The following is a 23,301-nucleotide window of genomic DNA, read 5'->3' on the forward strand; positions in this document are numbered from 1 at the left end:
CTGAGAGCAGAGTTACAAGACAATAAACTTGGTATGAGAGGAGACAGAGCAAAACAAAACAGATGATAAAAGCATGAATTGTTTGCTGTTAGCAATGCTTTTGTAACATCACAGGCTGTTTCTAAGCTATATTTTCCACTGCATTGCTGGCTTGCAAAACTTTTAATGGAACAAGTTTTTCTGGCAGAAGAACACTGATTTTTATCTTTAATGAGCAGCCTCTCTATCATTTAGCTTCAGGAAACAGCTTCCTGGTTGTAAACTGCTTGAGAGTGCTGACAGCCAGTCAACTTCAAAAGCACCAGAAGAGAAACTTTTTTGCTAACTTTGGGAAGAGATTAAAAATGCTGAAAGGTACAGACAATGTTGTTATGGAGCAGGAGGACTCTGCTTCCCGACATGGAGAAATGAGAAGTTGGGATATCAATGACATCAAACTTCCCCAGGTACGTGTCTGTGTCTTAGAAATTTATCCAGTTCTGATCAGTCTTCTCCACTTCACCACTGATCTTAAGTGCTGTCTCAGTCATCTGTGCCACATTGCCTTTATTCTCTTTGCCACCGTGAGCTATGGGTGTTATGCTGAAAAACTAGAAAATATCGAGCAAAATATTGAGATGTCCATGTATTTTTTCTTAAACATATTATTGAAAGATCTGCTGATACGTGAAAAATAGTGATACTGCAGATGTGTTGCCTTTCTAGTCCACTGGTGTGTAAGCTGCAGAGAAAGCAGGGCTAAAAGACTATTTCCTGCTGTGGCTGCTCAATTAGCGATGTCCAGGACCTGCTTTTTGCCCTGGGTTGTGTTTTGTGAGGAGTGAGCACAGCAGCCATGGCTGCCTTGCAACTCTGGGTGCTGAGCCCCGCTGCAGATCAGGCTTCAGGCAAGCGGGATGACTTCCCATATGGAGGCAACACTTCTCTCACCAGCACCGGGGAAAAGCCTGCTGCAGTGGGCAGAGGTTTGCCGCAAGGCAGAATAGTCATCTTTCCCTCCCTTGGTCCTTTTCTAGTCCTATTATCTATAAGTCTCACTCATGCTCTCCATTGAGAGCCCTCAGCACCCCAATGTTGTCTCCCTGTCCTTCGCCTTAGCATATTTGTGCCAGATTCCTCCTGCCGCTATCCTTCACTATCCAGCTCTTTCATCTCCCAGCCCTGTTTTCTCACCTGATCCCAGTCTCTTCCCTGCTAGGTCACTGCTGTTCACCCAAAGCCCCCGTGTCCCAGGCTGCCTCCTTCCCTGCCCTCTGCCACGAGGCCACCTTTACCCACATTTCAGCCGGAGTCTTTCTCCACACCCTTTCCTACACCATCCAATGGATCTGGGGGCAACACAGGAGTTTTCCTCTTCTCAGTTGATGTTCTTGCTGCTGCAATGGCTCTCGGTGCCTGGGATCAGCAATTTCAAGGAAAATCCTATTGAGTTTTTGTACCCCTATAAAGCCTTTTATCAAAACCACCAGCAGGTATGTAGGTGCTTTCCAGCTTACTGCATTTTACCGTGTTCACTGTACCCACTGAGGTGATGTCTGTTTGGTCGTTTGCAGTTTTCTTTTCCATTGAGTTTTATTTTTATTGGTCCTTACAGTGTTGTCCTTGTGGTTTTTTTTTGCTTAGTCCCCATCAGTGAAGATAAAACCTGACCAGGATGTCCAGTTTCTTTGGTTTCGACTTCATATAGATCACTGTAGAAGTCTTCCACGGCAGTTAGGCCAAAATACACAGTCCAGAACTGAAGTCCTACAAATGTGGGCATGGTCTCAATCTGATTCAGTATTTGCCCTTCTTCCAGCTAGCCAAGGCAAATGGCTCAGTGTAACGCTGCTGCGAATGGCCTGAAAGGTAAAGCAGGATCTCTGCCATGAAAGCTAACAGAAGTTAGTCAGGTGGTGACTGCTGCCTGCAAGCAAACTATCTGCTATTTTACTTCAAGTGCTCCATCTTCCCCTCCCATGAGGCCCTGCACTGAGCTGGACCTGAGGGTGGGTGGGAACCACCTCTTGGCCAGGCTTTTCTGACACTTTGGGGCTTGCAGGGAGCCACGGGGAGCTGTATATTTTCTGCCTTCTCTCCACTGCTCCATTCTGCTGACCAGCATTGCCTGCCGGGGTGCTGGGGTCACCCAGGCTAGAGGACACCCAGCAGAAGACCAGGTCTGCTGGGCTCTTGCACAGCTTTTCTCCTCCCCAGCCTAAAACGTGGCTTGCTTTGGTCTCTCCACAGGATGTAAGACAGACTGACTGGTTTCAAGAATGGCCTGATTCCTATGTAAAACGTATCTATAGCTCAGAGGATAAAAATGCTCAGAGGCACCACAGCAGCTGGGCGATGAGAAACACCAACAACCACAACTCTCGCGTCTTAAAAAAGTCCTGCCTTGGGGTGGTGGTCTGCGGCAATGACTGCTCAACCTTGGATGGAAGGAAGATCTACCTAAGACCAGCCATATGTGATAAAGCTAGGCAAAAACAACAGCGTGAGTACGAGCATGGCTGTTCATTATATGGCAATTCATAAGTGAACACAACATAAAGGAAATCAAAGCAAAGGATACCCTTTGGATTATCCAACTTTTCCACTGCCATGCATTACATTAAAATGCAGCTCTGGATTTTATAACTATCCATTTTGCATTTCTTACTGTTGGAGGGGAGTTGTTTTCTTGTTTTCTTTTATTTTCTTTTTTTTTTTTTTTCATTTTAATTCTCTGTTTCTGATGGTTAGAGATTGATTGGCAGCCTTCTCAAGCCCATGGGTCAGGCTACTGAGAAAGCTGTGCAGTGCAGGCTGACCCAAGTGTTGGCTTCATCACTGTATGGGCCCAAGAGTAACTCAGGAGGCAAGTCTGGCAGGAAAGAAGTTGTTCATAAACCGTGATGACTGGAAAATAGGCCTCATAGCCATGTCTCTGGAGCAAGACAATGCAAATAGAGAACATGAGCCGCACACACATTTTTGAGGCCATTCCAAACAATTGTTGATTGCTCAGTAGAGCTAGCACATACTGATTTTCGGATTTGATGAACATTTTGGCTAAAGAAAGATGTTATTCAAGCACTGGCCAAGGTCGTAATGATGTACTCTAGAAAAATCAAACAAGAACACATATGACAATTCAGACATTACCAAGTTAAAAACAACTAAACCTGACCATGTTATTATCATGAAAAATTTATAATAAAGCTATACTAGAAATATTTGTTGCCAGTTACATTTAATAATGGAACAGAACGAAGGCAATGATTAGTTTGATTTTATTATTTTTGCTTATTTTTGAAAGTTTTTTGCATAGTTTTTCTCAGTGTAGTTTCTGATCCCCAAGCCAGAAGTGACAGTCCACCACCACTGAACCATTGCATCACATGGGATTCAGCTGATCAATGCTGTATAGAAAATGTTTCCAACCATCTTTGCCCCAGGGAAATGCTGTCCAAACTGCAATGGGCCCCTGCGGCTCCTTTCCTGCCGAGGCCATGGTGGTTACCCAGTTACCAACTTCTGGAGGCATGAAGGCCGATTCATATTTTTTCAGGTTGGTATAAAATTACTTTACATTTACATTAATTTTAAAGAAAACTGTTATTTAAGACTTATTAAGGACATCTTTTGTTCCAACAAATAAGAGTAATTGTATACGACAATGACTGGAAAGAGAAGAAATCTCACAATGGGTGGGCAAGGTCCTAAACAGCCTGATCTAACTCTGAAGTTAGTCCTGCCTGAGCAGGAGGTTGAGGTAGACCTCCAGAGATCCCTTCCAACCTAAATTAGCCTATGCTACTATCATGTTACAGTGCATTATATTTTTCATTCAGGGTTCCATGAAAATCTGTTGATTTTGAAGCACTTTGTCTTGAGTACATAAGAACCAACGAAAGTCAGAAATGCCATGTTATCTCAACCTCTTCTCCAAGGCACCACGCATAAGCATGAGAGTATCTTGTGGCAGGAAATGTTTGTACCCAAGGGACTGTCTATGGAAAATGTTGTCTGTGCATTATATGTGACTTATCTCTTGAAAACAGTGTATGCAAGTGTTTAAATAATGGGCACTATTTCTGGAAGCTGTAGTCCTAGTTTAGTACCATAGCCACCGAGCTGATTTTTGTTTTCCAGTCTTTCACTTATGTGCAGGTTAAATAAAATTAATTATCTGTGGACACTAATGGAAAGTAATGTTCTGATAAACATGTCTAAAGTGTGAGAAGAATGGAAATGACTGCAGGGACACTGTAGCCAGGCTGCAAAAGACCTTATGGCTTTAATTGAGGCTCTAGTGTGTGGATTCTCTTCTGCACATAAATGTGGATTTATGATTTCAGAGACTTCCTACCCCATCACACTTCATCCAAGATATGTTTGTTACTTGAGCTCACATTAAATAACTCTTATTAAATACAAAGCATTATATCAAGCTATATGTGTGGGTTTGGCTGGTGCTACAAAAATTCTGCTCCATTAAGATTAATAACAAAGTTGATTCTAACTTTAGCATATCATAATTCCTTTCTAAAGTCCAAAGGAGCTCATGACCATCCACGCCCAGAAACAAAACTAGAAGCAGAAGCAAGAAGATCAATCCAAAAAGCACAGACAGCTTTTTCTCCATCTTCTCCAAGATTAAAAAGAAGCCAGGAAACTGAGGTAACTGTTATTGATCAATGAAATTGTGGGGTCAGCGATCCATGATTCAAGGCACAGTGGAGGCTGTGTGGGCTTTGGGTCTGGGTGGGCGCAGGCTTTACATCTCCACGTTCTGCCTTCCTGTGATCAGCCCAGGAAGGAGCAGGGCTGTCCTGACCAGCCCGCTCTGCTCAGCACTGTCATCCCCTGCCAGCATCCTCCATCTGGAGTCTCTTGGGGCCTGATGGCAGCAGGGGATTATATCTATACTGGTAAACAAAACAAGGCCAGAGGGCAGGCTTGGTCATGTCACTATTCACATGGTCCTTGCTGTGGATTTGGCCAGTGCTAACTCATGCTCACAGACAAAATGCCCTGGCACAGGTCAGGAGGACAGCACGTGCCTGGGACCACTCCCTGGCAGGATTTCAGACAAGGTTGTATCAGGTTTGGGTCGAATCACTGTACACAGCTTGCTTTGAACATGCCCGTGCCCCTTCGCACTGTCATGCTCCAAGCCAACAGCATTAACAATCTCAAGCTGACACTGTGAAAAATAGCCTTGCATCATTTCACTTCAGGTCCAGAGGTCACCCAAGGCCAGGATGCAGCGTGGACGCTGCCAGGCTGTGTCTCTTGATCCCCGTTACCAACAGCAGTCCTCGGCATCATTTTATTTAGTAGCATGGATACAGCTTTAGAACCCCAGCTCCTTCCTTTTATAAATGCAAGTGTTGCCTTTAGAAAAATTTGCTACAAGTTCTTTGTCAGTGCTGCTCCAAAAATTAAATTATTTACAAAGAAATCTGGAAATAAAGTAACTAGATACCTAGTCTAACCAGTATTGACATTGAAGGAAAATTTTAGAAGGTTTTAATTAGATTTAACTTATAGTATTGATTGCACCACCCCATGAGAAAATTGTAACAAATTAACACTTGAAAACGTTTTGAGAACAAGTGAACTCAGGAGGAAGATTCACGTGTGTGTGCACACATACACACACACAAATATGTGTACACGTACACACACACTATATACTATTTTACTATAGAATACAGTATATAACATTACCTCTATGATATGCCTGTTATATACTCTCTGTGATACCTTGACAAAACAACTTGTCATTAACAAGGGAAATCCAGAAATCCTTATTCCTTCTTCTTCCGGTCACTCAGCCCTTACTTAAGAAAACCCAGTTACTTCAAACACAGGCCTGAATCATTTTATTCACAGACTCCATGCCCACCAGGGAGAGAGATGCTGTGCTGCAGGGACAGCTGCCCCTGAGCAGCATTTGGCCACCTCAGTGAGGCTGCCTCCAGTGACCCTCCTTGCAAAGGCTGTGCTACACATACCTCTGTAACACTGGTCTTCAGTTTGTCTTTTGATGTGCTAGAGGTGGTGCATCCTCCCAGCCCCATGTTTGGGATAGTAATCAGTGCCCCCTCAGCTACAGATAAAAGGGATGATTGCGCTAGGTGGGGACAGACTTCTTAAATGGGAAAGCAGGGGGATCCGGGAGACCAAGAAACAGATTTAAAAGAGTGAACAGAGGAAGTTAAACCCATTGAAATGAAATATGAATGTAAGAGCTGCAGCTGTTTCTAATGGAAATACTCAGGAGGACACTAAAATCCAGAGCTCAGGAGTGACTCTCATGGAGACACACTGGTGTGGGATGGGACAGTCAGAGTACAGGATGGACTGACAGTGGCCTCTTGACACAAGTGTCTGGGAACATGAGCATAAGAAAAAGCAGCTGAGCCACTGTGTATGTGTCTAACGAACAAAGGAACAATTATATTCATATCACTGGTTTAATTCTGTCCCCATGATCACTAAAATCTTCCTCACCTAGGAAATGTTACTGAACCTCAGGGCTTTTTTTTTCTTTTATACCAGAGCTTACTGGTCTTACTGAGGTCAAGTTCCCTCTAGACACATCTTCATCTTTTCCTTCCTGTATCATCTTCCTGGTGCTTTCACTTCAAATTGTATGGGAGTAACAACAGACCAAAGATGTCATAAACATCTAATTGTAGAGCGTGGTCTTAGCTGGTCTAACTGTGCAGTCAGAGTGATACCATTTACCCTTCCAGTTCATGGGTCTCCAGCAGTTTTTTTGGGGGAATAACCATAGTTGTGTTCTGCCAAGACTAACTGCAATACAAACAACTCAGGAGTCTGATGTGACGTGCAGAACCTCTGTTGCTGAATCTGCAAAAAGTCTTCTGAAAAGATTCAATTTTCATATGCACACAAGAGGCCAGGGAGGAGAACTAGAAAAATATATGAGCCCAAAATAAAGCAAGTGATACATAGGATGTTTTCCCTATGGTGTCAGTAGGTCTTTAGCTGAAGGTGGGCTGGGTCCTATGTCAGGCTGTTGGAATTTCTTCTCGTGCTAGGTGGAGAACAGCTGAAAGAAGCTTTGCTACTCTGGCAGTCAGCAAAATCACTGTAATTAAATGAATGCAAAAGCAGAATTACAAAGAAGAGAGACCTGCAAGTACTCATCAGAAAGGATAGGACAGAATGAGTATTCTGAAAGGAATTAAAGTTTGCAAAATTATAACCAATAATTAGGGCAATTAAAGAAGTTGTGAAATATCCAGAACAAAAGACCCAGAAGAATAATTCTTGTGTGCTGCTCCCTCCCTGAATGAAATTTCCGTTTGTGGGATAAAGAAATGTAAAGAGGAAAATTTATCAGTTGGAAATAGAAGTGCAGTCTGGAAAAGCTGAAGCATAATATTATTGTAATGAAAAGATCACTTCCTAACAACCAGTTAAAAAACCATCATGCTTAGCTTTTCCAAACTCCATAGAAAAAAAAAAAAAAAAAAAAGAAATTCTGTTGTGTCAAATGTATTAGCATAATTTCATTCTCAGATGCTTCTTCAGTATATGCTGGCAGTGGACCCTGAGGGCTGTGAATGTGCAGTCTAACAATTCTTTCAGTGTAAAACAAGCTTTGGGCAAAAAATGGTAAAACAAACCCAGACCCATGATCTGGGCCCCCTGTTTGGTTTGCCCCTAAAGCCCACTGGCATTAACCTTCAAGGGGGTTCTGTTAACAGCGTCTACTTCACTATCTGTATTAATTTAATGCATTCGTGAGGGTCTCATGCAGGATGGTTATTTCATGCTGCTAGAGTACACCTTGTTTTACTAAACTATGCCTTGCTTTTCCAAGTCTCTGACAGGTGCACTGCCGACGCAGGAGACTTTGCCTTTGCTTCTTTCCAACATGGATGCTTATGTTCTACCTGCTAATTTCAGGGGGCATTTAAGCAAAAGCTTCCAGGAGCCAACACTGGGCAGCTGCTCTGGGTGGCCGCCGTGCCCAAGGGCAGCTGGGGAGGACGGGGGCACTGGAGAATTACCAACCTGGAGCAGGAGCCTGGCTTTTGGGAGGGTGCCCAGCGCCGGGAGGCCTTGCAGAGGCCATGCCAGCCCCACAGCCAACCCGCCCTGTGCAGCCGCTTCCCCCCAGCACTGCGCCCACCCCGGCATCCATCATGTCCCACGCAGCTCTCAGCACCTCGAGGGGGAAGCGAGTGAGACAAGGCCAAGGGAAGGCACCATACAGGTCTCAACTACTGCAATGGCGACATGCTTTTTAACCTGTACCCGCTACGGTGAACAGCTTTAAATGACCTCTCCCCATCCTCATCCTCTGGCAACTAGCCTAATGCTCCATTGCAACGCAGATGTGAAAGTGCTACTGCACCAGTTCCCCCATTAGCTCCTCTTGAGAGCCTCAGGAGGGGCTTTCATACCTGAAGACTTGCCTTTGTTATTTTTTTTTAACTGTAATATTTTTTCCCACTATTTCATTGGTCTAATAAAAGTATCAGCTCTTACAGACCACCTCACTGCCATTCTGGTTTGGTAGCATTTCAATCCCCCTTGATACCCTGTTTGTTCAAGCCTGTGGGACTGTGGAAGATGACCTCAAGGACCACAACTGTTGTGTGTGACCCTCTGCTTTCTTCCCGCTTCTTCAGGTAGTGATCTAAGTCCCTCCACTGCGCCAGTCCTGCAAATTCTATTGTATAGAATAAGCATAGAAGGGTTTGGGTTGGAAAGGACCTTAAAGATCATCTAGTTCCAACACCCATGCTATGGACAGGGACATCTTCCACTAGATCACATTGCTCAAAGCCCCAACCAACCTGGCCTTGAACACTTCCAAGGATGGAGCATCCGCAGTTTCTCTGAGCAGCCTGTTCCAGTGCCTCACTACCCTCATAGTGAATAATTTTTTCCTTACATCAAATCTACCCTCTTTTAGTTTAAAACCCTTACCACTTGCCCTACCGTAACAGGCCGTGTTTAAAAGCCTGTCCACATATTTCTCATAGGCCCCTTTTAAGTACTGAAAGGTCACAATAAGGTCTTCCTGGAGCCTCCTCTTGTCCAGGCTGAACAGCCCCAACTCTCTCATCCTGTCCTCATAGCAGAGGTGTTCCATTCCACATCACATCTTAGTAGCCTCCTCTGACCCCTCTCCAACAAGTCCATGGCTTTCCTGTACTGAGGGTTCCAGAGCTGGATGCAGAACTGCAGGTGGGGTCTCACCAGAGCAGAGCAGAGGGGCAGAATCACCTCCCTCAGTTGGACACGCTTCTTTTGATGTAGCCCAGGATATGATTTGCCTTCCGGGCTACAAGCGCACACTGCCAGCTCGTGTCCAATCTTTCATCCACCAGTATCCCCAAACACTTTTCTGCATGGCTGAGCCCAGTTTCATACATGTATATATTCACTGTCTGACCCAGCTTCATTCATGCACATATTCAAGGTGCCCTGCTGCTTTTTCCAGCCACTTCTCATTTCTTTCATTGCAGACTCTAACAAATCCTCCAGCATCCTTTCCATACATTACCCCCTTTTCTGACCACTTTCATGAGCTATATTTCAGCAGGAGCTGTCAGTTTCATACATTTGTTTAAAAAAGTAGGGTGCCAAATGTGAATTTTCTTTCCTGAATTTAGTGGCCAGCGCGGAGATCTTTCATAAAGATATCTTTAAGTTTTCCCGTAATTCACATCTACATGACTTTCCTGCATGCACTTTTGCTGCTCTCAGGACTGCGCTCCAGGGGCTGCCAGCCCTCACCCTGCAGAGGGAGGCACTGACACACATCCCTGCTGTCCCCTCTGCCAGAAAGAGCTGAGGGGGTTGTGTCCAAAGCCACATTTCGTGGCTGGTTCCTTTAATCACAGCAAAGGTAAAGAGCCTTGGCTCCATGGGCTGCCCAGCTGGAGGTTCTGACTGTGTCCTGCCCTGCCTGCAGAGAAAGTTGTGGTCCCACAGGCTACAGTTGTTGGGATGAGCCTATGAGGACACTATTAAGAAGTAAGTGACAATAAAAACTCTTCACATTACCTCAGACTGTGGTGTGTCTTGTGTCCACCTAACATTTTCAGTCTTATAATTTCTTTTTTTTTTTCTTGCTTTTAATTTTCAGATTCCCTCTTTTTTTGGAATACATTAATTACCAGGGAAATAGTTCTCATTATGGAGGGTGGAGTTTAGAGACATTTACAAGAAAAGAACAAATTATATTTATGGACTGTTCCAAAATGTTTATTGCAATTTGTGAAACAGGGGATGTGTAGTGATTTGTTTTATGCAGAAAAAAATTGAAATATAGATCCCAAAATGACAGTCCGCTGTTGGAGGGGAGGGTCAGCTCATCCAAAGTTTTTTTAGTCTATGAGTTATTCCCATGCTAATTGCAAACTTTGCATGTTTTATGGTGATTCTTTGGATCAGTAACTCAGAGAAGGAAACTTTGATCAAGGGTAATAACAACCTCTACCTTTTAAGACAGAAAAAGGGAAATCAATAGGAGCCACAAGAGCTTTGTGCTTCGGGAGGTGAGCTGCAGGACGAGGGACAGGCCGGTTCCCTGGGGCTGCATGTTCCATAGATGAGATTCCTCTGTGACTGCCAAACCAGTTGCTCCAGTGAGGGACCGCGCAGGGTACGGACCCTGCCCACTGCCGTCCTGCTGTGCCTTGTGTCCCCTCTCGTCCGCTGCCAGCACGGCCCTGCAGCAGTGGTGCCACACGGGTGTGCGGCTGGGAGGCTCCTCAGACATGGCTCCCACACTGAAGTGCCATCTATCCATCCCCTTTGCACTTGCCAACACCTTCCTCTGCTTTTCAAAACCTACAGCAGAGGGGATTTGATAACTGGCCCTATAACCTGTTCCATGGCTTCACTGTCCCCATCCTAACTATTAGCATTTTTTAACTCATGTTTGATTCTCCTTCCTGCAGATCAAACATTTCTTCAAGTCTTTGAAGATGGGCAGCTCTTCTGGAGGAAACTCCAGCTACTGAGTTTCATAGGCTTCCTAAAGGACTGTTACTACCAAACCTTCCTAGAAGACAATTACTACCAAACCCATCTTCCTGTCTGAGAAGCAGGAAGCTTTTTGTTCCTTTGTCCTTAAGTCTGAACCAAATGTTTTCCAAAACCAAATCTGTTCCTGTGAGCACAGTTCCCCGCAACATCTCCTGCCAGAGCAGGGCTGGGCCTTCTTGCAGCTCCCGTGCTCCTGGGCCTGTGCACCCATGGCTGCCCCACAGTGTTCACTGCACCCAGTATGTTTCTGAGAGGAACATATTTCAGGTTCTAAGAGGACAGCTTATTCCTCTTTAAAATGGAGGAAACTAAGACTTCATGATTTTTCTAAGGCTGAACACCGAAAGGCTTTCCAGATTTACAAGCTGCCAGGGTCAGTTTGACCTTTACACATTCTTGCAGTGACTTCCGCGCTGGCAGCAGCTCCCTCCACTTTAGATACAATCAGCACGGTGGGTCAATATATAGTCCCAAATTTATATCTGTACAGCTCAAAATATGAAGATAGTAATCCCAGCTCTGACCTTTGCAAAAATGACTTTTTGCAACATATTTTGGATATGTGAAAATAAGTGTATATATATGTCACTGCTTTAGGCCTCTTTCAACCAGCTCTAAGGTATTGTACCCAGCTGGGTGGCGATAAGAATCAGAGGTGAGAGATGGGACTAAATGCATTTTCCTCTGCAATTTTAGGAAAACATACTGAACCCTGAGGATATTCAGAGTAGCTTCATGAAGAAACACCAATTGATATGTGAGGATCTACCTGCAGGCAAGTCTGTAACTTTACTCTCTGCTGCAGAAAGTGGTTTTCTGCAAGGTGCAGATGCGGTAAAACATTAGGAAGGCAGCAGAGATGCAAGGAGGTCAGGATGTGGATGATTACACAGGCAAAATGTTTTGTTCTGGCTTACCGGAGTTTCACATGGCTGTAGCTACTGACAAATCTCACACAAATATCCCTACATGGTATGTGTGATCTACACTCACTGCTTTCCCAAGGTCTTAGCTCTGAGGGCACTGTCCTCAGTGTTTAAGGGGTAATTCTTTGGAAGTAATCCTTGTGCTTGCTCCGAAGCAAATATTTTTATATATAAGGGCTCTCCTGAGGCCATCAGGGAACCACAGCAAAGTTGCTCAGAATGAGACATTAGCCACACCGTATCTTCCAGAAACACAGCTTTTATGGGTCTTTTTTTGACTCATGCAGCATTTAAAGATGAAATATAGACATACAATCAGAAGGTGCTATCTTCATAATTCAAAGCAGCAGCTGGACACCACTTGGATTTTGTGTATTTATCCTCAGAATGTCATTGTGAGAAAGGGAAACGCTTCTGTATCAGTCATAGCAATGGGGAGATGAGAAGGCAGAATGGGGATTTGACCCACATCTCTCCAGCCCTGGGCACACACCTGCCCAATTTCTTGCCCCTCTCCCTCGGGCCTCTACTTTGCATGTGAAAAGAATTGCAGGTCAGACTGAGCACAACCAGATGTTTTCATTCTCAACCCCTTGTACAAAGCCTTTGCCCTTCGGCAGGCTGAGGTTATGAACTGTTCTATACAAATGACAAGGTTATGGAATACTTTCTAAAATATAGTCCTAAATACATTCTCTGTATTTTTTAAGGAAACAAGTGTGACAAATTGCTGGTGGTAGAAAGGACTCCAGCTGAGGAAGCTTTAGGGCATACACTCCGAGTAACTGCATAAAGCTTTTCTTTCCTCATAGCCTTTGGGAAGTTTACTAATCCGTGTGTCTGGTACTCCTGGAAATTTTGCTCTGCTTCCCCTCAGTATAGTCATTTGGGACTTTTTAAGTAATTACGCTCAAGGAGTTAGAATGGGAACATCTAACATGTTTTCCTTTATTGCAAGCAGAAGGTAGAGGCGGCCCCCATGGTGGACCTCAGCAGGGATACAGCCTGTCTGTGCCAGGAACAGGCTTCACGTGGCAGGGCAGTGACTGGCAGGAGGACCCAGGGAAGGCAGAGGAGGGTGAGACATTATTTAAGAAAAAAAAATGAAGGAAGTCTGCTGGTGTCAGAGTGAAAATAGGTGCAATCAGTAATCAAAGCGAAGCGTGAATAGGATATTAACGTGGCACATCTGAACACCCTGAGCAGTTTGGACCTGCTTCTTGTGCCAGCTATGCAGACTGGCCCTGATGCAATACAGTGCCCATTTCTCCCAGAGCTGCTGCAGTCCCCAGGCACTATGGGGTTTTAACTTTCACAAGGTAAACTTCACCAATATTGCTCATCTCCTGGAGCAAGGGGGACTCACCATCCATGCAGGAGAACGAGGTTAGGAAGCACTTCAATAAACCAAATATACTTAAGTCCATGGGCCCTGATGGGAACCACCCACAAGTGCTGAGGGAGCTGGAGGTGTCATTGTGAGGTCACTCTCAATAATCTTTGAAGGGTCATGGTGACAGAGAGTTTCCAGAAGACTGGAAGAACGCAATGTCAATCCTGTCTTCAAGGAGAACAAGAAGGAAGGTCTGGGAAACTTCAGGCCAGCCTGTCTCACCTCAAAATCTGTGAAGCTGATGGAGGAAATCCTCCTGGAAACTTTGCAAACACATGAAGGACTAAAAAGTAGTAGTCAGCATGGATTTGCGAAGGGGAAATTGCACTTAGCCGACTTGATAGCCTTCTACAATGAGAAGAGTGGCTTGGTAGATGAGGGGAGAGCAGCAGAGGTTTATGTTGACATTAGCTAGGTTTTCAGCACTGTCTTCCATAACATTCTCACAGACAAGCTGATGAAGTATGGGCTTGATAAGCGGACAGTGAGGTGGACTGAAACCTCACCTATTCTGGGAATATTTAGCATCAGCTGTAGCTTTTCTCATACCAGACAGTTGCAGTCTCCACCCTCTTCTGCTCAAATTAGCTGCGTACCATGCAGAATAACTGGAAAGTCATCCAAAGTCCTGACATTCCAGGAATACCCTGGGGCAGCAGGACACAGCCTTTGTGGCTTTGCAGACAGTGGCATCAGCAATCTGGATGCCACAAGCATCCTTTGCTCTCCTCAATGGATTATTTGGTTTCTCTGCGCAATGCCAGATGATCTCTTGGATGGCAAGTATTCCTGAGGCATGGATAGTCTCTTCAGAGGACAGGGCAAGCTAGGAAGGTCTTTGCCCAGCTTTTCACACTGTACTTATTCCTTCTGTTTCCAGTTAGTAACTGAGGAAGCAAAACTGGAGGGCTTGTCTCAGACAAGTGCTTTTCACTTCTCAAAACCATTTATGTCAAGATTCAGACTTCACAACGCTTGGCAACTGTATCACCAGTGACGTGGTTTAAGTCTTCTGTCACCAAAGATTGCCCAATCTATTTGCTTTTTTAAAGACAGATAGTCATAAATAATACAAACCACAGCACAAGAGTGTCCTCTTTGCTTATTGCAAAAGCCATACGGCAACTGAGCATCCAGCTCCTTTTTGCTTCTAGAGGAGACAGCAAATGCCTGTGGCAGGATCAGATCCCTCAGCCCTTTGCCCCAGCAGAGTGTCCCTGCCAGGACACATCAGGGGCTGGTTGGTGGGACTTTCTCCTGTCCCAAATGCCAGGTGAGGAGCAGGGGGACAACAACTTGCTGCTGTCGCCATGTCTGTAGTCCCTGCCCTGGCACCTGCAGGACCAGGGGTGTCAGGGCAAGCTGGTGTAATCCTGACCATATGCTGGACGGTGCTCAGACACTTATGGGAATGAGTTACTGGTGCCACGAGAACAGCTGTGATGAAACTAGTATTTGTGGATAGTGTAAACACTGGCTGTTGTGAAAAGCTGTTTGCCAAACATCCAGATTTCCTCTGCTCAAGTCACAGCAAAGACAGGAAGAAGCTGTGACCTCAGGGAGGATTTCAGCCCAGGCAGCAGCAGCCCCGGGCAGAGCAGGGTCCCTGGAGACAGGGCCCTCCGAGCTGACAGCAAAAGCAGCAATGAATTCCAGAGGGGAAGAGGGGTGGCTCATGTTCATTCATCTGGACTTCCTGACTCCCTGTAGAGAGGAATGCAATTCCCTGTTCGGGCCGGGGGTGGTAGGACAAGATGATACACATGTAAATGGCGTGAGCGGAGACCCACTGACACCCGTGCCTGGAGGAAAGTCTGGGGGCAGAAGAAGGGCAGGAGAAAAAAGAACAAGTGTCCAGACTCAGGGTGGGTGAAACTAAGATGAAGAAACAGACCCTGGCCAAAGTGAGTCAAAATAAGAAGTAAATTTATGTTGTTTTGCCGTTTTTCTCTACTGGAGTAATTGATCCTTACTGGCCTCTGTACACGTTAAGGAGAAAACTTGAGTATTGAGGGGCAGTTTCTTGCTTTTCCTCTGCCACTTGTGCAGCCCGGGGGCAGGCAGGGAGTCCCTTTGCCATGGGTGCTTGCTACTCAGAGCAGGGACCCAGAGGAGAGCCTCAAACAGCACAACAGGTGTGGCTGCTTGCTGCTGATGGGAAATTTGTGCCACGACTACCATTGTGCCACTGAAGTTACAGGTAGCAGCAGGTCAGTGCAGTGAAGCACATAAAGCTCACCTGAAGAGCATCGTCTGAAAAGCACCACCCAGCAGGCTGCTGGGTTGCCAGTATCCTCCCGTTCTCTCCTCCCCCAACAGGACAACCCCCCCACCAGGAATGGGCAGAGGGAGGTTTTTACCTCTGGTTCAAGTGAGGTACATTCTGGTTTTCCTTTTCTTTTGTAGCTCATTAGTTAATAATAGTTGTACAGCTAATTTAATAGGGGTTCTTGTCGTGACTTGACAAGCTCTGACTTACCTGAAGCACTTGGACTAGGTGCTCACTGAGTACTTCTCTGCAGTGATACTAAAACTCTTGTCATGGACCAGCCTTCTCTTGTGAACTTCCAGAAAACACTCCTTCAGGGGTACTATCTCGTGTGCCGCTTAACCCTGCTTCCTCCCAGTGACCTGTGGAGCCCTTCTTTTGGGAGCAGAGGAGGTTTGCCTGACTTCGTTAAATTACCATGTTCACTGTTAACTCCTTTACACACAGTAGTACTGCCTGATGTAAGGCAGAAAGGTTTATCTTCAGCCAGATAGAACTATTCTCCATAACCATGATTTGCATGAGAAGCCCAGCGAGAAACACGTCTGTGGCCTCCCTGCAGCGTGGCAGTGAGCTCCAGCCCCAGCTGAGGGAGGGGAGGAAGAAAGGAGGGAGGAAAAGAGGGATGGAGGAGCACTGCTCCATGGCATGTAGCTGGGCTGTGGTGGCTTCAGCAGCTTGGCAAGGCTGTGGCCTCTCCACACAGCAGAGATGAGGCGTCTCGCTGTCGATAGCTGGCACTCAGCCTCCCCACCGCGTTGTCCTTCTGCCTTTCCTGATCTCGCCTGACCGCGGGATAAAGCGCGTGATTTGCTCTTTCCTGTGAAACTAATGCTTTCTCGAAAGGTCCCTCACAGGCACTAAGGGAGCGCTTTGGTGTTTTTAAATGCCTGGTCTCTCGGAAGCCCCACTCCAATAAGAGAGGAAAACCTTTTTTTTATGCCCGAAGCAGCTTAAAGTTTTCCTCAGTAGATCATTTTAACGCTGTCTGTGGGTTCTTCTTGGCTGCCCACACCCCCTTGGGCAGCATGTGGACAAACTCCTCCATGCCTGACCAGCGCCTCATCCCGGGAATACAGTGTTCCAAACTCCAGACAGCCTTCTCCCTCCCTCCTATCGTTGCACAGAGCGCGTTTACGCTTTTCCTCACCTACTCCTGGAGGTTAGTTTAACTTAAACTTCATTCTGAATGTCTACCTACTTGATTAAAACCATGGTCTTACATGGCAGAAATTGTGAAGCTAGAGCTTGGCTTCCCCTGCCACTCTCCCTTGTGAATTCTTTGGGGTCTAATAACAGAACAGTATAAACAAACTACTAAAGTACTCTAAAGATCATTTGTGATGATATAAAAACTGAAAATAGACATTATGTGGCAGGCTTTCTCTCCATGGAGATACTGGTAGTGTTTCCTTTTACCCATCACCTGCTCTCATCAAACCTGTCAGAACTTCATACAATTGAATCTTTGGTCCCTCTGTCAAACTTATTTCGAAACTGGTCAGCAAGCTCAAAAGTTACTGGTGGAAACTGCCAGGCTGACAAGATGACTGCTTCATCCTTCACTGCGTTAGGCTAAAAAACAACCTGCAGGCAGTCACAGGGCTTAGAATCCAGGCAGGCTTTGATGCCGGTTCACTGGAGGGTGTTGGCAGCACAGGCATATTTGCTGCTGCAGGTAGTTGTGATTATCCAGGTAAACTATATAATGTGGTCTTTTTTTCATCAAAATAGTCTCTTCATCTCCATGATGACTTTACCAGCTGCTGTCCCATCCTGGTCCTGTTGATAAATGCAGTTGTAGCAAGAGAGCAGAAGTCCTGCTTTATCTTAGCCTAAGTGTGCAGGCTGGCTGCGTCTATTTAGCAGGCACTGACTTTGTGGGAACTTGTAACTACTTCCACCGAGGTCACTGTTCCTACCCATGATCGCCTCTAGCTGTCAACCACAACATAACTTCCTCCGATTCAGAGACAAAAGTCTTTCTCCCTGTCTGTTTCTTGCCTATTCAAGGGCTTCAGGAAAGCAACAGAGCAAAATGAGAGAAAGCTTAAGTTCACACACATCTTCGTGTAGTTCAAGATCACTTCTACATGAAATGTGGGTGGTTCGGGAATAGCTACAGTTAGGATTGCTTGGCCAGGCTGTACATCATTAACCCCAAACACCTCATGGCAAAGGCAAACAGCCAGCGCCGGGGAGACGGGGCAGCCGCGTCCTCCCAAGAACAGCCCGGACTCCTGCGCAGCAAGAGACTGAGCCCGACTGTGGTGGGTTGTCCCCACAACCCTGCGGCTGCTCCGTCCCAGGGCAAGTAGTGCAGAAAGACGCTTGTGTCATTATGGCTTCAGCCCACCCTGCTTTTAGCAAACCAAACCAGCGAGCATACTCTGCACATTTCTGAAATGCAGGGGCTCTTGCAAAGCTTGTGGGCTCCTACTTTTAGCCACATTTTCAGCCTTTCATCACTCTAATACCTCTTCATTTTCAGTGGTCCTTGTGTACTACAGCGAGGCAAAAATCACTAAATTGAAGGAGAGTGCAGCAATGAGTTTTCTTGGGTCTTTGGGAAAACCATAACTCAGACTTGACTGTAAAACTAGGATAACAGTAATCTTTTCTCTGTTCATATGCCGTAAGTTTAAACTTTGCTTAGGTTACACTTGTTCTATAGCAAATCATCTTCCAAGCCTGATGAGAAGCAGAACAGGTGCAATTTTAGCAGAGGATGATCAGGAATGCTGCCATACTGAAGCTCAGAGATCAGCAGCTGATCAGCAGTGCGCCCCATCATTTTTCTAATCTTGTGAACAAAAGTAACCACACGCTGACAACACGCTGTATGATTTTAGTCTCATAAAAGACTCTAAATTAGAGCCCTTCAAGAGGAAAGAAAGAAAAACTTGATTCACTGCATTGTACACACCCAGACAAATATTCATCTTATCATCAGACTACTTTTTATGGTAGTTTTTCAGGTTCTACAGACTTCAGTGGTTTTCTTATTTTTTTATGTGAAACATTTAAAAAAGACACACTCCTTAAAGACCAGGTTCCAACCAAAATTGCTGGCACCTGTTTTGTCTGCTGCTATGAGTGTTAACCTCCCCAATCTTCCCACTTTATTACCACAGGGAAATGCTGCTAACTTTAATATCTTTAAGTTTGTCTTTCCCAGACTTTACTTTCCAGATCACCATCTGTCTAGACACTGTCAATTACTAATATGTGTACTCAAGGTGAGTTTAAAGGTACTCAATATTTTCTTCTCCGTGTGATTAAATTTCCAGGCAGCACTGAACCAAGCCACTGTATTCACGTTTGTCATTTCAGGCAGACATCACATTGTCCAAAACAAACTGAAGACCTTTTCATTTATATATATATATATATATATATATATATATATAGTACTGCAACCAAAGTACAGAAGTTGTGGAAAATACCCTGAATTTCAAAGGTTTTCTTGTGGATTGTATAACAGGAACAATCGTTTCCCTGGGTATTCCCCCCCATATCTCCAAAAAAATCAGTGAGGTTTGGGAAGAAGGATTCAGCTGCAGTGAGTTATGAATTAACATTGCTTACTATAAAGAGAAAATGGAAAAGCTTTTGAGAAGCAATTAGAGAGATCACACCCACCCCTATATTAATCTGTATAGAGAACGATTTGGCTGTGCTGGAAGAAGAACCATTATGTTTAGCCTAAATGCAGTTCCTGCTAAGTAACTTTTGGTGCAGCCGTCCTTTCTGTGCAGGGGGGTTACGGAGCGTGGGTCAGCGTCCCCAGCGGGCACAGAGGCAGCTCTGTGGGTGCTGCTGTGGGCGTCAGGCGGCCCAGGACCCAGCTCTTCATCCTGCACATCGTGTCAGACACGTTGGCAAAAAGATTAAGCTCTGTCTCCATTTTGATCTCCAGTATTGCTGCTCTCAGAGAAGATGCCACAGTCATTGGGATAGATCACCTGAGGGGAAAAAAAAAAACAACCAAATCTAACCTCCCTGACAGATATACTCTGAATGAAAACTGACTGTAAATTATTATTACTTTCACACATTTATCAGATTTCCTGTATAATTTGAAGAGATTTGTGCCTTTTCCTCCCACATGTAGGAACTGAATCCCATTCCCCACCAGTCCTGCCCTGAGCTGTCTGTTCCCCATTTGTTTCAAAAGCAAAGTCAGCTGTTTGTATGACCACAGTTCAAGTCAGGAGGCAAAGACATTGGGCTTCACAGAAAAGAGAAGAAAAAGGACCAATATTTTGTACTTTATTTTTTCTTCAAATGTGCGACTGAGAGCTGATAAAAATTAATGTCCCTATAAACTTATCTTAATTGGCCAACCCAGGTTAATAAACGCCAAAGTGTGAAGTACCAGAGCTAAATCCAATTTCTTGGCAGTGTAGGAAGGAGCTTCCTGAGCTCCTCTTGCAGTGAGACAAACCTGCAGTATCTTCTTAAAAATATGAGAGGCTTAACATACACATCTGCTCAGCACATCATCTTTTGTCATGTAAGGATGTTCCCGCTTCACATATTGGCTGCTTCAGATCCCCTCCTGGAGTCCAAGATTCAGATACTTAAAATCCCTTTGAAGAACTGGCCTTTCTGTTTAGTCCCATTCAGTTGTGTTACCATGGACATCTCACCAGTGCAGAAACATAAGGAGCTGTAATGTTCTCAAATTTTAAATAAGTTGTAGGGAAAAAAAATTACACTTGGTTTATTAAATACAAAAGAAAACTGCGGCATGCCACCTCGTGGCAGAACAGCAATATTGTGCACTGGTACCAGTAAACACGTATCGGGAAGCCGCATCCCAAAGCTCTTCTTTATTACTAAGCTGCAACGACCTGCAGGGGTAGTGCTACTTTGGGGGGTGGGGAATCAATCAAGCAAATTCCTTTCCAAAAAAAGTCTGCAAACTAAACCGGGCAGAACTTCTGTTTTAGCAATTTTAGCAATCTCTTACCATTATGGAAGTAGAATTAATGAAAATAAATTTACTTCGGGCATAAACTTGGCACAGAAACATGAAGGGGTCGCAGTGCTTCTACTTATCAGGTGAGAATTCATTAATTCAGAAATGAAATGTGTGGAAAAAATGTCTACTCATCTTGCCTTTGCACATTAAAGAAAAATTTAACTTGGCAGGACTTTATTACTTTTGCCTTTCTTAGCTCTGCATCATATCCAGCTATTTCTCATAGAGCATTCTGATGCTAAATTAATAAACATGCTGCAGACATCTTCAAAAGTTGTCAGAATACCTGCAGTTGCCAAGGTGAGAAGGCTGTCAATCCTACGAGATGCAGGAATATTGTCTTCAGAAGCAGTCATGTTTCATTATTAATTTTTTTTCCTATTAATACTTTGAATATGTGTTCCATAAAATCATACTATACTGTAATTTTATCACCTGTTTCTTGCAGCCTGGAATGGTAAGTGCACATCCGCCTGGTGCATCTGGACCCTTTCAAGTGGGCTACGCTACCAGAGCTGACAGCAGCTTTAGCTGAGACGCAAAATGCCACTTTTAAATAGCCCGAAAAGTTCTGTTTAATAACAGACTCTAGTTTCTCTTCCAAATCCTTTGTTTCAGCCAACATTATCTAGGACTTGCGGATTTAAGAATTATTTTAAGGACTCAGGAACTATACTCTGGACCAGACAGAGGTAAGGCGAAGAAGCACTAACTGCTCCTTCTAAGCAAACAATTACATGAGTCGTTTTCCTAAGAAAGCTACTAGTTTCAGCATAAAGCACAAAGCTTGACTGTCAAACAGAAGTCTTTGATTTCTTTACAGGTGCTATAAATACTCAGTAGCACACGTAACATTAATTTCTGAAATCCAAATTGTTCTGCAAATGTATATAAGCTTTCATGTTTGTTTTTTTTTTATCTTGGACAGTAGAAAAGACAAAACTGAAAAGCACCTCAATAGCTCAACCCTTTTAACATTGACAGAAGTTTCCAAATACACTGGGCACACATTCCAGGGGAATTTTCTTGGATTAAAAGAGTCAAAAACTGACTCTATCGTTTTCTTTCTCGAAACAAAAACCTTGTGTAAACATCACGTGTTTTTGAAATTCTGACCAGCTTGGCTCATGGTGACTGAGTGAACCAGGAGCTGAACTCAGCAGTTGGGAAGTGCCCACAGCTGGACCTTCGCTCCCAGCACCAAACCCCCATCTCTGCTTCCTGCCCCTTCTACAGCCCAGCACCACACGCAAAACCTTTAACTGCTGCTCATTGCTGAGTGAAGTCAGCCTAACATCTGATCATCTGGGGATCATTTCTCCACAAAACTGTCCACTCTAATACAATGCTAAGAGATCTACAACTCTCATAATCGTGTCTCTGTCACCTCTTGTAGCCCTCCTTCCATTTTTGTAAGTGAATTTGTCTCAGCTCATACAAGAAATTCTTGGGGAAAAGGACCGCATAGTTGTATACCTTATTCTCTTATTCAAGTTACAAATAAAATTAGTAAAGGGCAATTTCCCAGCAGTAAACTAGTTACACCAATGTCTTCATATGGTAATTAAAAGGAAAATAAAACTAAATTATAAAAACATAGAGCCTCTAGCAATTAAAGCCTTGGACTATCAAAAATCACTAGATAGGATGAAGAGCAACTAGTCACCCATTTATTTACTGAAACAAGTACTATTTTAATAGATGCACATGGACAGCAATAGCATCTGCTGATAAACTACTCTGAGAGACCAAACTAGCTTGACTTGCTTGCATTGCTAAATGCAAAGGAACAAGCATTTAACCACAGCTCAGTCTCACAGATAGAAGGCTCACGTAATTTTTCTTGGTGAAGGAGTATTTCACATAATCTTAAAACACTAATTGTCTGAGACTTCTGTTGAATCAACATCTCAATTTGTAACAGATCTCAGCGTATACCAGGATGTTAGCTAGCTTTTCCTTTACACCCAGAGTTTACAGGGTGTTTCAAAAAGATGGACTCAACTTGAATTGCAATTCAGGAAGAAATTTGGTCCATGTTTTTGAAACACCCTGTATTTCAAACACACGGCCAAGGAAAGAAAAAACAAAAGCTTAGAAGCAGCAGGTAAATCTTGGTATGAAAAGGGCTTTGAATTGAAAGGCTCTTCTGTTACATCCATGGTACTGAACAATGGGTACTGGACAAAGCCATACCTAAACAAAAAACTGATATCGTCTTGTGATTCTTGTGACAAAACTTTTGACACTTCTCAGCAGGAACAATCAGATCTTTGTCTTTCACCCTCAACAAAAGTGTAGGTAACTAACATCTTTCTCTGTGTACAAACTTGGCAATATTTCAAAACATGAAGTTGAAATTCTAAGCAATCAGTTTTCCCTTCAGCAATGAGAACACAATACACTCCTTATTAAACAATGTATTGTATGAAGTCATAGTGCAACTGCTGTCTGAGGACATCAGCCAAAGAGGCATTGTAGCCAGTCTTATTGGTCTAGCTAGAAAAACTACAAAGTTTCAGATATCCACCTCCTCATGCAGAACTCATGTACCTGAAAGCTTATCTACTTCTCTCAGACAACCTGTAAACAGCATAATAAACAGGCATTAAGAGGCTAATTCTGTCAATCCTGCCTAGCATGTAGTTTATGCATGGTAACTCCTAACTGACCATCTTAAACTGTATGACAATAATGATTTCTCAGCAAA

At 44.2% G+C, this 23,301-nt stretch overlaps 1 protein-coding gene across 3 annotated transcripts; it reads left to right on the top strand.

Moving 5' to 3' along the window:
- Positions 1-266: 266 nt before the first annotated feature.
- Positions 267-8,489, top strand: GCM1 (glial cells missing transcription factor 1). Of its 3 annotated transcripts, none has more exons than XM_082048899.1 (5): positions 267-446; positions 2,230-2,482; positions 3,426-3,538; positions 4,522-4,650; positions 7,832-8,489. In XM_082048899.1, exons 1-5 carry the CDS (start codon positions 345-347, stop codon positions 8,288-8,290), a joined length of 1,056 nt encoding a protein of 351 aa, XP_081905025.1. In that variant the 5' UTR covers positions 267-344; the 3' UTR covers positions 8,291-8,489. The 3 variants fall into 3 exon arrangements, with proteins under 3 accessions (XP_081905025.1, XP_081905027.1, XP_081905026.1); XM_082048901.1 differs by having other exon boundaries at positions 8,170-8,489; XM_082048900.1 differs by lacking the exon at positions 7,832-8,489 and adding an exon at positions 5,211-5,403.
- Positions 8,490-23,301: the final 14,812 nt, after the last annotated feature.

This window comes from Streptopelia decaocto (assembly GCF_964273445.1).
Source record: "Streptopelia decaocto genome assembly, chromosome: 3".
NCBI classification, from domain to species: domain Eukaryota; kingdom Metazoa; phylum Chordata; class Aves; order Columbiformes; family Columbidae; genus Streptopelia; species Streptopelia decaocto.

Coding starts and splice junctions, on each gene's coding strand:
- GCM1 (XM_082048899.1), top strand. CDS start 345: ATGCTGAAAGGTACAGACAATGTTGTTATGGAGCAGGAGGACTCTGCT. Junction 447..2,229: donor ATGACATCAAACTTCCCCAG/GTACGTGTCTGT, acceptor GTCTCTCCACAG/GATGTAAGACAGACTGACTG. Junction 3,539..4,521: donor GCCGATTCATATTTTTTCAG/GTTGGTATAAAA, acceptor TCCTTTCTAAAG/TCCAAAGGAGCTCATGACCA.